The sequence below is a fragment of the Oncorhynchus masou genome, unplaced genomic scaffold, assembly GCF_036934945.1.
Source record: "Oncorhynchus masou masou isolate Uvic2021 unplaced genomic scaffold, UVic_Omas_1.1 unplaced_scaffold_823, whole genome shotgun sequence".
Lineage (NCBI taxonomy): Eukaryota > Metazoa > Chordata > Actinopteri > Salmoniformes > Salmonidae > Oncorhynchus > Oncorhynchus masou.
In genome coordinates this window covers 16,231-28,730 of record NW_027014708.1, presented here as the reverse complement: position 1 = coordinate 28,730, position 12,500 = coordinate 16,231, and the positions used below count along the sequence as shown (strand labels likewise).

At 55.6% G+C, this 12,500-nt stretch overlaps 2 protein-coding genes across 2 annotated transcripts in view; one reads left to right on the top strand and one right to left on the bottom strand.

Annotated features, from left to right (window-relative positions):
- Positions 1–11,705, bottom strand: part of LOC135537598 (calnexin-like) — a 31,593-nt gene extending 19,888 nt beyond the window's left edge. Inside the window, 7 exon segments of the mRNA XM_064963728.1 lie at positions 325–430; positions 432–521; positions 3,038–3,119; positions 3,255–3,396; positions 9,027–9,159; positions 9,705–9,926; positions 11,522–11,705. Of these exon segments, the coding sequence (XP_064819800.1) occupies positions 325–430; positions 432–521; positions 3,038–3,119; positions 3,255–3,396; positions 9,027–9,159; positions 9,705–9,926 (775 nt within the window). The 5' untranslated portion in view covers positions 11,522–11,705.
- Positions 11,706–12,125: 420 nt separating this feature from the next.
- Positions 12,126–12,500, top strand: part of exosc9 (exosome component 9) — a 12,993-nt gene continuing 12,618 nt past the window's right edge. Inside the window, exon 1 of the mRNA XM_064963727.1 lies at positions 12,126–12,291. Within this exon, the coding sequence (XP_064819799.1) occupies positions 12,226–12,291 (66 nt within the window). The 5' untranslated portion in view covers positions 12,126–12,225. The remainder of the gene's footprint in view (positions 12,292–12,500) is intronic.

The following is a 12,500-nucleotide window of genomic DNA, read 5'->3' as shown; positions in this document are numbered from 1 at the left end:
CCCCCCACCCCCCTTCCCTCCACCCCCACCCCCTCCTCTCTCTCTCCCCTTCCCTCCACCCCCTCCTCCCTCTCTCCCTCCACCCCACTCCCTTCTCTCCCTCCCCCCCCCCACTCCCTCTCTCTCCCTCTCCCCCCACTCCATCTTCTCCCCCCCCCCCCTCCTCCTCATCTCCCCCACTCTCTCCCCCACCCCCTCCTCTCTCCCCCCCCACCCCCTCCTCTCCCCCCCCACTCCCTCCCCTCCTCTCCCCCCACTCCCCCCATCTCCCCCTCCCCCCCTCCTCCCCTCACCCCCCGCTCCTCCATCTTCTCCCCCCCCTACCCAGTGTGTAGAGATGAGTCTTCTTGTCGGTGTAGAACTTCTTCAGGTCGACGTCGGGCCTCTTGGCGTGTTTCTCCTCCAGGTCTTTGTTCAGAGGGCTCCTGATGGTGGCGGAAGATGAAGTGCAGCTTGTAGTCCTCTCCACACTTATCAGGCCCAAACATGATGGTGTAGGAGGTACGGTCATTAAACTGATCCTAGAACAGCACAACAGTAAGGGTTACACACTTATCAGGCCCAAACATGATGGTGTAGGAGGTACGGTCATTAAACTGATCCTAGAACAGCACAACAGTAAGGGTTACACACTTATCAGGCCCAAACATGATGGTGTAGGAGGTACGGTCATTAAACTGATCCTAGAACAGCACAACAGTAAGGGTTACACACTTATCAGGACCAAACATGATGGTGTAGGAGGTACGGTCATTAAACTGATCCTAGAACAGCACAACAGTAAGGGTTACACACTTATCAGGCCCAAACATGATGGTGTAGGAGGTACGGTCATTCAACTGATCCTAGAACAGCACAACAGTACGGTACAGGGTTTTACAGTCAGCGATACAGAGACGATACGAGGACATGTTACAGCTGGAAGTCATGGTGAAACCAGGGGACTTTTCTGACATTGAAATCCTTGGGTGGGTCGACCAGCCAAGTACAGCATTACGGAGGCATATAAATAGAGAGTTAACTTTAGAAGTGGGAGCCAGGTCAAAGGTCAAGCACCAACAGATCTGGGACTAGACTAACCAACATCATAGATCAGATTATAGTAACAACACCAACAGATCTGGGACTAGACTAACCAACATCATAGATCAGATTATAGTAACAACACCAACAGATCTGGGACTAACCAACAACATAGATCAGATTATAGTAACAACACCAACAGATCTGGGACTAGACTAACCAACATCATAGATCAGATTATAGTAACAACACCAACAGATCTGGGACTAACCAACATCATAGATCAGATTATAGTAACAACACCAACAGGTCTGGGACTAGACTAACCAACATCATAGATCAGATTATAGTAACAACACCAACAGATCTGGGACTAGACTAACCAACATCATAGATCAGATTATAGTAACAACACCAACAGATCTGGGACTAGACTAACCAACATCATAGATCAGATTATAGTAACAACACCAACAGATCTGAGACTAACCAACACCATAGATCAGATTATAGTAACAACACCAACAGATCTGGGACTAGACTAACCAACATCACAGATCAGATTATAGTAACAACACAAACAGATCTGGGACTAGACTAACCAACATCATAGATCAGATTATAGTAACAACACCAACAGATCTGGGACTAGACTAACCAACATCACAGATCAGATTATAGTAACAACACCAACAGATCTGGGACTAGACTAACCAACATCATAGATCAGATTATAGTAACAACACCAACAGATCTGGGACTAGACTAACCAACATCATAGATCAGATTATAGTAACAACACCAACAGATCTGGGACTAACCAACATCACAGATCAGATTATAGTAACAACACCAACAGATCTGGGACTAACCAACATCATAGATCAGATTATAGTAACAACACCAACAGATCTGGGACTAACCAACATCATAGATCAGATTATAGTAACAACACCAACAGATCTGGGACTAGACTAACCAACATCACAGATCAGATTATAGTAACAACACCAACAGATCTGGGACTAGACTAACCAACACCATAGATCAGATTATAGTAACAACACCAACAGATCTGGGACTAGACTAACCAACATCACAGATCAGATTATAGTAACAACACCAACAGATCTGGGACTAGACTAACCAACATCATAGATCAGATTATAGTAACAACACCAACAGATCTGGGACTAGACTAACCAACATCATAGATCAGATTATAGTAACAACACCAACAGATCTGGGACTAGACTAACCAACATCATAGATCAGATTATAGTAACAACACCAACAGATCTGAGACTAACCAACACCATAGATCAGATTATAGTAACAACACCAACAGATCTGGGACTAGACTAACCAACATCACAGATCAGATTATAGTAACAACACCAACAGATCTGGGACTAGACTAACCAACATCATAGATCAGATTATAGTAACAACACCAACAGATCTGGGACTAGACTAACCAACATCACAGATCAGATTATAGTAACAACACCAACAGATCTGGGACTAGACTAACCAACATCATAGATCAGATTATAGTAACAACACCAACAGATCTGGGACTAGACTAACCAACATCATAGATCAGATTATAGTAACACCAACAGATCTGGGACTAGACTAACCAACATCACAGATCAGATTATAGTAACAACACCAACAGATCTGGGACTAGACTAACCAACATCATAGATCAGATTATAGTAACAACACCAACAGATCTGGGACTAGACTAACCAACAACATAGATCAGATTATAGTAACAACACCAACAGATCTGGGACTAGACTAACCAACATCATAGATCAGATTATAGTAACAACACCAACAGATCTGGGACTATCCAACATCATAGATCAGATTATAGTAACAACACCAACAGATCTGGGACTAGACTAACCAACATCATAGATCAGATTATAGTAACAACAGCAACAGATCTGGGACTAGACTAACCAACATCATAGATCAGATTATAGTAACAACACCAACGTACCAGATCCAGGCCATCGTCGTCTGACAGCAGTTTGATGTAGGCTCCACCACAGTCAATACCATCCTGGAAGTTCACCTCATACCTAAAGGTAAACGCACACAGGTTCCTCTAAACGTTCAGCGGTTCACGTGAATTAGCCTCAAGTTTACTCAAAAGGCTCATTTTAAAAATGCACTTTTAGACACAAAACAAAAAAAGGGTTAAAGGTCAAACTCACTGTACGACTAGGGCGTCGTCCCGGAAGAGGAAGGGTCTGTCCAACAGGGAGGCGATGGCGTGATGTTTGGCCCGGGACTTCAGAACCAGACCCATGTCTCCTGGTACTTTATTCTCCTTCAGCTGCTCCACAGACCACTTACCTGGAGAGGAGAGAGGGGTCAGGAGGGGGAGAGGAGGGGAGAGAGGGGTCAGGAGGGGGAGAGGGGTCAGGAGGGGGAGAGGGGTCAGGAGGGGAGAGAGGGGTCAGGAGGGGAGAGAGGGGTCAGGAGGAGAGAGGGGTCAGGAGGGGAGAGGGGGTCAGGAGGGGAGAGAGGGGTCAGGAGGGGGAGAGGGGTCAGGAGGGGAGAGAGGGGTCAGGAGGGGGAGAGAGGGGTCAGGAGGGGGAGAGAGGGGTCAGGAGGGGAGAGAGGGGTCAGGAGGGGAGAGAGGGGTCAGGAGGGGAGAGAGGGGTCAGGAGGGGGAGAGGGGTCAGGAGGGGGAGAGAGGGGGGGTCAGGAGGGGGGAGAGGGGGGGAGGGGGAGAGGGGTCAGGAGGGGAGAGAGGGGGTCAGGAGGGGGAGAGGGGTCAGGAGGGGGGAGAGGGGTCAGGAGGGGGAGAGGGGTCAGGAGGGGAGAGGGGGTCAGGAGGGGAGAGAGGGGTCAGGAGGGGAGAGAGGGGTCAGGAGGGGAGAGAGGGGTCAGGAGGGGAGAGAGGGGTCAGGAGGGGGGGGGAGAGGGGTCAGGAGGGGGAGAGGGGTCAGGAGGGGGAGAGGGGTCAGGAGGGGAGAGAGGGGTCAGGAGGGGAGAGAGGGGTCAGGAGGGGGAGAGGGGGTCAGGAGGGGGAGAGGGGTCAGGAGGGGGAGAGAGGGGTCAGGAGGGGGAGAGGGGTCAGGAGGGGGGAGAGGGGTCAGGAGGGGAGAGAGGGGTCAGGAGGGGGGGTCAGGAGGGGAGAGAGGGTCAGGAGGGGGAGAGGGGTCAGGAGGGGAGAGAGGGGTCAGGAGGGGAGAGAGGGGTCAGGAGGGGAGAGAGGGGTCAGGAGGGGAGAGAGGGGTCAGGAGGGGAGAGAGGGGTCAGGAGGGGAGAGGGGGTCAGGGAGGGGGAGAGGGGTCAGGAGGGGAGAGAGGGGTCAGGAGGGGGAGAGGGGTCAGGAGAGGAGAGAGGGGGTCAGGAGGGGGAGAGGGGTCAGGAGGGAGAGAGGGGTCAGGGAGGGGAGAGAGGGGTCAGGAGGGGAGAGAGGGGTCAGGAGGGGGAGAGGGGTCAGGAGGGGAGAGAGGGGTCAGGAGGGGGAGAGGGGTCAGGAGGGAGAGAGGGGTCAGGAGGGGGAGAGGGGTCAGGAGGGGGAGAGGGGTCAGGAGGGGGAGAGGGGTCAGGAGGGGGGAGAGGGGTCAGGAGGGGGAGAGGGGGTCAGGAGGGGAGAGAGGGGTCAGGAGGGGAGAGAGGGGTCAGGAGGGGGAGAGGGGTCAGGAGGGGAGAGGGGGTCAGGAGGGGGAGAGGGGTCAGGAGGGGAGAGGGGGTCAGGAGGGGGAGAGGGGTCAGGAGGGGAGAGAGGGGTCAGGAGGGGAGAGAGGGGTCAGGAGGGGGAGAGGGGGTCAGGAGGGGAGAGAGGGGTCAGGAGGGGAGAGAGGGGTCAGGAGAGGGAGAGAGGGGTCAGGAGGGGGGAGAGGGGTCAGGAGGGGAGAGGGGTCAGGAGGGGGAGGGGTCAGGGAGGGGGGAGAGGGGTCAGGAGGGGGAGAGGGGGTCAGGAGGGGAGAGGGGTCAGGGAGGGGAGAGAGGGGTCAGGAGGGGGAGAGGGGTCAGGAGGGGGAGAGGGGTCAGGAGGGGGAGAGGGGGTCAGGAGAGGGAGAGGGTCAGGAGGGGGAGAGGGGGTCAGGAGAGGAGAGGGGTCAGGAGGGGGAGAGAGGGGTCAGGAGGGGAGAGAGGGGTCAGGGAGGGGGAGGGGTCAGGGAGGGGGAGAGGTCAGGAGGGGAGAGAGGGGTCAGGAGGGGAGAGGGGGTCAGGAGGGGGAGAGGGGTCAGGAGGGGAGAGAGGGGTCAGGAGGGGAGAGAGGGGTCAGGAGGGGGGAGAGGGGTCAGGAGGGGAGAGAGGGGTCAGGAGGGGAGAGAGGGGTCAGGAGGGGGGAGAGGGGTCAGGAGGGGAGAGAGGGGTCAGGAGGGGAGAGAGGGGTCAGGAGGGGGAGAGGGGTCAGGAGGGGGGAGAGGGGCAGGAGGGGAGAGAGGGGTCAGGAGGGGAGAGAGGGGTCAGGAGGGGAGAGAGGGGTCAGGAGGGGGAGAGGGGTCAGGAGGGGAGAGAGGGGGTCAGGAGGGGAGAGAGGGGTCAGGAGGGGAGAGAGGGGTCAGGAGGGGGAGAGGGGTCAGGAGGGGAGAGAGGGGTCAGGAGGGGAGAGAGGGGTCAGGAGGGGAGAGAGGGGTCAGGAGGGGAGAGAGGGGTCAGGAGGGAGAGAGGGGTCAGGAGGGGAGAGAGGGGTCAGGAGGGAGGGGGGTCAGGAGAGGGGTCAGGAGGGGAGAGGGGGTCAGGAGGGGAGAGAGGGGTCAGGAGGGGGAGAGAGGGGTCAGGAGGGGGAGAGGGGTCAGGAGGGGGAGAGGTCAGGAGGGGAGAGGGGGTCAGGAGGGGGAGAGAGGGGTCAGGAGGGGGAGAGGGGTCAGGAGGGGGAGAGGGGTCAGGAGGGGGGAGAGAGGGGTCAGGAGGGGGAGAGGGGTCAGGAGGGGGAGAGAGGGTCAGGAGGGGAGAGAGGGGTCAGGAGGGGGGGGAGAGAGGGGTCAGGAGGGGAGAGGGGTCAGGAGGGGGAGAGGGGTCAGGAGGGGAGAGGGGGTCAGGAGGGGGAGAGGGGTCAGGGAGGGGGAGAGAGGGGTCAGGAGGGGAGAGAGGGGTCAGGAGGGGAGAGAGGGGTCAGGAGGGGAGAGAGGGGTCAGGAGGGGGAGAGGGGTCAGGAGGGGAGAGAGGGGTCAGGAGGGGAGAGAGGGGTCAGGAGGGGGAGAGGGGTCAGGAGGGGGAGAGGGGTCAGGAGGGGAGAGAGGGGTCAGGAGGGGAGAGAGGGGTCAGGAGGGGAGAGGGGTCAGGAGGGGAGAGAGGGGTCAGGAGGGGAGAGAGGGGTCAGGGAGGGGGAGAGGGGTCAGGAGGGGGAGAGGGGAGGGGAGAGGGGGTCAGGAGGGGAGAGAGGGGTCAGGAGGGGGAGAGGGGTCAGGAGGGGAGAGGGGGTCAGGAGGGGGAGAGGGGTCAGGAGGGGGAGAGGGGTCAGGAGGGGAGAGGGGGTCAGGAGGGGAGAGAGGGGTCAGGAGGGGGAGAGGGGTCAGGAGGGGAGAGAGGGGGTCAGGAGGGGGAGAGGTCAGGAGGGGGAGAGGGGTCAGGAGGGGAGAGAGGGGTCAGGGAGGGGGAGAGGGGTCAGGAGGGGGAGAGGGGTCAGGGGGGGAGAGGGGGTCAGGAGGGGGAGGGGTCAGGAGGGGGGAGAGGGGTCAGGAGGGGAGAGAGGGGTCAGGAGGGGAGAGAGGGGTCAGGAGGGGGAGAGGGGTCAGGAGGGGGAGAGGGGGTCAGGGAGGGGGAGAGAGGGGTCAGGAGGGGGAGGGGGTCAGGAGGGGAGAGAGGGGTCAGGAGGGGAGAGAGGGGTCAGGAGGGGAGAGAGGGGTCAGGAGGGGAGAGAGGGGTCAGGAGGGGGAGAGGGGGTCAGGAGGGGAGAGAGGGGTCAGGAGGGGAGAGAGGGGTCAGGAGGGGGAGAGGGGTCAGGAGGGGGAGAGGGGGGTCAGGAGAGGAGAGAGGGGTCAGGAGGGGAGAGAGGGGTCAGGAGGGGGAGAGGGGGTCAGGAGAGGAGAGAGGGGTCAGGAGGGGAGAGAGGGGTCAGGAGGGGGAGAGAGGGGTCAGGAGGGGGAGAGGGGTCAGGAGGGGGAGAGGGGTCAGGAGGGGAGAGGGGTCAGGAGGGGGAGAGGGGTCAGGGAGGGGGGAGAGGGGTCAGGAGGGGGAGAGGGGTCAGGAGGGGAGAGAGGGGTCAGGAGGGGAGAGAGGAGTCAGGAGGGGAGAGAGGGGTCAGGAGAGGAGAGAGGGGTCAGGAGGGAGAGAGGGGTCAGGAGAGGAGAGAGGGGTCAGGAGGGGGAGAGGGGTCAGGAGGGGGAGAGGGGTCAGGAGGGGGAGAGGGGTCAGGAGGGGGAGAGGGGTCAGGAGGGGAGAGAGGGGTCAGGAGGGGAGAGAGGGGAGAGAGGGGTCAGGAGGGGGAGAGGGGTCAGGAGGGGGAGAGGGGTCAGGGAGGGGGAGAGGGGTCAGGAGGGGGAGAGGGGTCAGGAGGGGGAGAGGGGTCAGGAGGGGGAGAGGGGTCAGGAGGGGGAGAGGGGTCAGGAGGGGAGAGAGGAGTCAGGAGGGGAGAGAGGGGTCAGGAGAGGAGAGAGGGGTCAGGAGAGGAGAGAGGGGTCAGGAGAGGAGAGAGGGGTCAGGAGGGGGAGAGGGGGTCAGGGAGGGGGAGAGGGGTCAGGAGGGGGAGAGGGGTCAGGAGGGGGAGAGGAGTCAGGAGGGGAGAGAGGGGTCAGGAGGGGAGAGAGGGGAGAGAGGGGTCAGGAGGGGGAGAGGGGTCAGGAGGGGAGAGAGGGGGTCAGGAGGGGAGAGAGGAGTCAGGAGAGGAGAGAGGGGGTCAGGAGGGGAGAGAGGGGTCAGGAGGGGAGAGGGGGTCAGGAGGGGGAGAGGGGTCAGGAGGGGGAGGGGTCAGGAGGGGGAGAGGGGTCAGGAGGGGGAGAGGGGTCAGGAGGGGGAGAGGGGTCAGGAGGGGAGAGAGGGGTCAGGAGGGGAGAGAGGAGTCAGGAGAGGAGAGAGGGGTCAGGAGGGGGAGAGGGGTCAGGAGGGGGAGAGGGGTCAGGAGGGGGAGAGGGGTCAGGAGGGGAGAGAGGGGTCAGGAGGGGAGAGAGGAGTCAGGAGAGGAGAGAGGGGGTCAGGAGGGGAGAGAGGGGTCAGGGGGGGGAGAGGGGTCAGGAGGGGGAGAGGGGTCAGGAGGGGAGAGGGGTCAGGAGGGGGAGAGGGGTCAGGAGGGGGAGAGGGGTCAGGAGGGGGAGAGGGGTCAGGAGGGGGAGAGGGGTCAGGAGGGGAGAGAGAGGGGGTCAGGAGGGGAGAGAGGAGTCAGGAGAGGAGAGGGGGTCAGGAGGGGGAGAGGGGTCAGGAGGGGGGAGAGGGGTCAGGAGGGGAGAGAGGGGTCAGGAGGGGAGAGAGGGGTCAGGAGGGGAGAGAGGAGTCAGGAGAGGAGAGAGGGGTCAGGAGGGGAGAGAGGGGTCAGGAGGGGAGAGGGGTCAGGAGGGGGAGAGGGGTCAGGAGGGGAGAGGGGTCAGGAGGGGGAGGGGGTCAGGAGGGGGAGAGGGGTCAGGAGGGGGAGAGGGGTCAGGAGGGGAGAGAGGGGTCAGGAGGGGAGAGAGGAGTCAGGAGAGGAGAGAGGGGTCAGGAGGGGAGAGAGGGGTCAGGAGGGGAGAGGGGTCAGGAGGGGGAGAGGGGTCAGGAGGGGGAGAGGGGTCAGGAGGGGGAGAGGGGTCAGGAGGGGGGAGAGGAGTCAGGAGGGGAGAGAGGGGTCAGGAGGGGAGAGAGGGGTCAGGAGGGGAGAGGGGTCAGGAGGGGGAGAGGGGTCAGGAGGGGGAGAGGGGTCAGGAGAGGAGAGAGGGGTCAGGAGGGGGAGAGGGGTCAGGAGAGGAGAGAGGGGTCAGGAGAGGAGAGATGGGTCAAATTGTAGAAGTAACAGGGTCGTCTCTCACTGACACACTGGCAAAAGACACGTGTGTGTGTCCATAAAACACACACAAGTGGAGAGTGTAGAGTGGGGGTGGTCTGTTTCTCACCATCGTATTTAGCAATTTCATCGTCTGCGTCTTCCTTCATCGTCTTTGACACCTGCCACCTGTCCAGTGAGCCGTCATCAAAGGTCTCTGAGAAGTACACCTCTCCGATGGGAACAGGAGTCTTGTAGGTGACCTGTGTGTTTCAGCCAATGGGGCGGAGGGATTACTTTGTGTGTGAAATGGAACACAAACTGAGGGATATATAATGTAGGGCTCCAGATTCTTCACCCTTTTTCCAGAAGTGTACACTTGCACACTACCCGTCATGGATTTAAATAAGATGTCTGGGGGATTTTCCATCATCGTTATAAAACCCAGAACCGTGGAGAATCGGGACTCGGCCTAGTACACATGTACTGACATGATTTCCTGAAGGCCCCGGCTAAAATTGGGGTTATGACAGTGAGGTTGTAGTTAGATTTTAGCTTGCTAAGGGAACACAAAAAGAATAGGCAAATGATGAGGGTTTCAAACTCAAAAGGGTAGAGAGACACTTGGAGGGCGTAAAAACACACACCAGGCATGCATCCAAAATGGCTCCTTATTTCCAAGAGATTGCACGACGTCTGACCAGGCCCCACACACCTGGTACACTACATAGGGAGAAGGGTGCCATATCAAATGTCCCCACCCAGTTCATCCTACTTCCTATTGGGTGACCTTTGACCCTTTACTGACCTGGAAGGAGACGTTGGCATCGGTTCCCTTCTCCTCTTCCGCCTCCCCTTCCATCTCCGCCTCTCCCTCTATCTCTGCTGAGTCTTCCCTATCTTCTACCATGTCTTCCACCATAGCTTCCTCCATCTCCAGGTCTAGGTCTCCCTGAGCTTCAGCCTGGGACTCAGAGAGAGCCAGGAGGGAGAGGAGCAGCACACACGTCCAGCCCCACCACAGCTTCATCTGGAGAGAGACGTGGAGATGGACGGTAGGGGGAAGGGAGGAGGGAGAGGGAATGAAGAAGGGGGAAAGGAGATGGGAGAGGTTGGGAAGACAATGTGAGAGGAGGGGGGAATGGAGTGGGTGGGGGGGTTGATGAGAGGGAGGAGGGAGTGACAGTGGAGATGGACGTAGGGGGAAGGGAGGAGAGAGTGGGAAAGGGAATGAAGAGGGTGGAAAGGAGATGGGAGAGGTGAGGGGTTGGGAGGACAATGTGAGAGGAGGGGGGAATGGAGTGGGTGGGGGGGTTGAAGAGAGGGAGAAGGAGGGAGTGACGTGACAGTGGGGATGGAGAGCGTGTGAAGTAAGGGTGGAAATGGAGGATTTGAGGAAGAAGGACCAAGAGAAAAGCAAAGAAAGAGGTCAGGAATAAGGTTAATAATACACTTCTGATTTCAAAAGCACTTTTCCAGAAACTCTTTCCATCTACAAATATTTTCTAAAAACAAATTAAGGTTTTGTCACTGTACTGCAATTTGGCTGTATGCAAGGAAATTGATGGCTTTCGCCAGAGAAAGATTATACATGGCTCTGCTTTTTCCAATGAAAACATATTTCTGCATTTTAAAAAAGACACCCTAAATCCGGTTTCAAAGACGTGTACCATGAAGTACAATTACTCATGAATCCATGCAAAAATGGTTTTCCGTATTTCAATGACTTGCAAAAAAAAAGTGTCCTGTCACCGACCAGGACACTTTTCAGATTATACCTCGACAAGCATTTCATCATATTGAATCAATAAGATTGCCAGATACAATTGAGTAAATGTTGAATATGGCTTGATACAGTATTTTCGAAATCAATGTCCCTCGGGGTCGGAGTAAACATAACGTCGAGCTGATTGACGGAGCGTCTGGGGGGTCGCAAGGAGCCACTGTCCCTCAGGCCAAACTACAGTTCCCTAGGGGATGCCCATATGCCCCGAGAGAGAGAGCACCAAAATTAACCTACAGCTGCCGACCAGAAGCGTCCACAAAACTCCACAGAGCCAGGATTGTTAGCTAGGACTACTGTAGCTACTACTATTACTAGAACAATCTGTCAGGCTACGCGCATTATCAAGACATCCGCAAGATGTCTTTCATCATATTTCTATCACGTCTTTTTTTATAGGAATCAAGTTATTTCAGATATATATATAAGTTATGTCGGCAATATTTGGCATTAGCTAACGTTACTGCACAAGCCAAGCTAAATAACAAACTAGGTAACGTCAGTTAACCAACGTTTTTCGCGACAGTTCACCGGACGTCCCTCGTTATCTCCTGCAACCCCGGTCCGCGTGTGGCGCGAATTAGCGGGCTAGCAGAGCGTTATCAATAGCTAGCTATGTGGTTACTAAATGCAGCGACATTTCAGTCGTATTCATAAAGCCTAACGTGTCAAACGTAAACATATTCACATTTTGAGAAAACAGGCTGTCTGAGAAAAATGCACTACGTTAGAAAGCTAAGTAGCCAGCTAATGGCTATGCTAAACTAACAACATGTTGTGTTGCAGTTGTCAGGGAAGAATGAATGAGTGTAGCTAACTAGATAAATATTAAGAAAACAAACCTTGTGCAGTTGGCGGGGAGAAAAAAAATAATATTCCAAGTTTTGTGATGTTTTCTACGCCAATATCCTCAAACAACTTTATTTTCACTGCGTTCGACCCAGTTGGAGTAAAACCGCGGGTACTGAGGCCTGGAGGAGCGGGATGGACGGATCACCGTGGAGACCCTCGAACAGCGATGACGGGAAGAGACTTCTGCTCACTGCGCATGCCTGAACCAGAGAACGCCATTGGGGTCACCATTTCAAAATAAAAGTGCTCTGTCTTGTAATAACAAACTCATTTTCGATCTATCTTTCTATGTACACCCCCTCTCCCTCAATGCATAACAGTTTAGATATTTGTAATTTAAATGTTATGAAATAATTAGCTTGTGCCCGTTATCTTGTGAGATAAATCCATGCAGAAAGAGATTTGTCCAAAAGTAGACAATTAATGCAAGTTATTGGATAAACATCCAACATTTATTATTATTTTAATTATTATTTTATTTAAATAATTATGACTTTAGAAATACATTGTGGATGGTTGCTACAATTTGAAGAATAGTGAGCAAATATACCTCATTTTGATTACTTTTATTGTGATAACTTCTATGTTGCTCTTCCGGAGCAGAGTTCATGAATGTTGACGATTGTTGAAACGTGAACACATGTTAACAAAAAAACACACCGGCATAGCAATATACAATTCATAGACAGCCAACATGAGAGATACACCGTTATCAAACTGCGAGCGGGACTTTATACTCAAAGCTATTCAAGAAAAAAAGGTAGCTGATGCAATTTGTGTATTCTTGCATGTGAATGAAACGTGCTCGCTGAGATAGCCAGATATGCTAGTTAGCTGACATAAATGGCCAATTTAGATGTGGGAACCCAAACTAAAATATTGTACAGTGTCTATCTCTATCTACCAACGTTACATAGTTTGTTAGAGTTCTGGGTCATTGTACATAATATGTTGTAAACTTGAGCTACC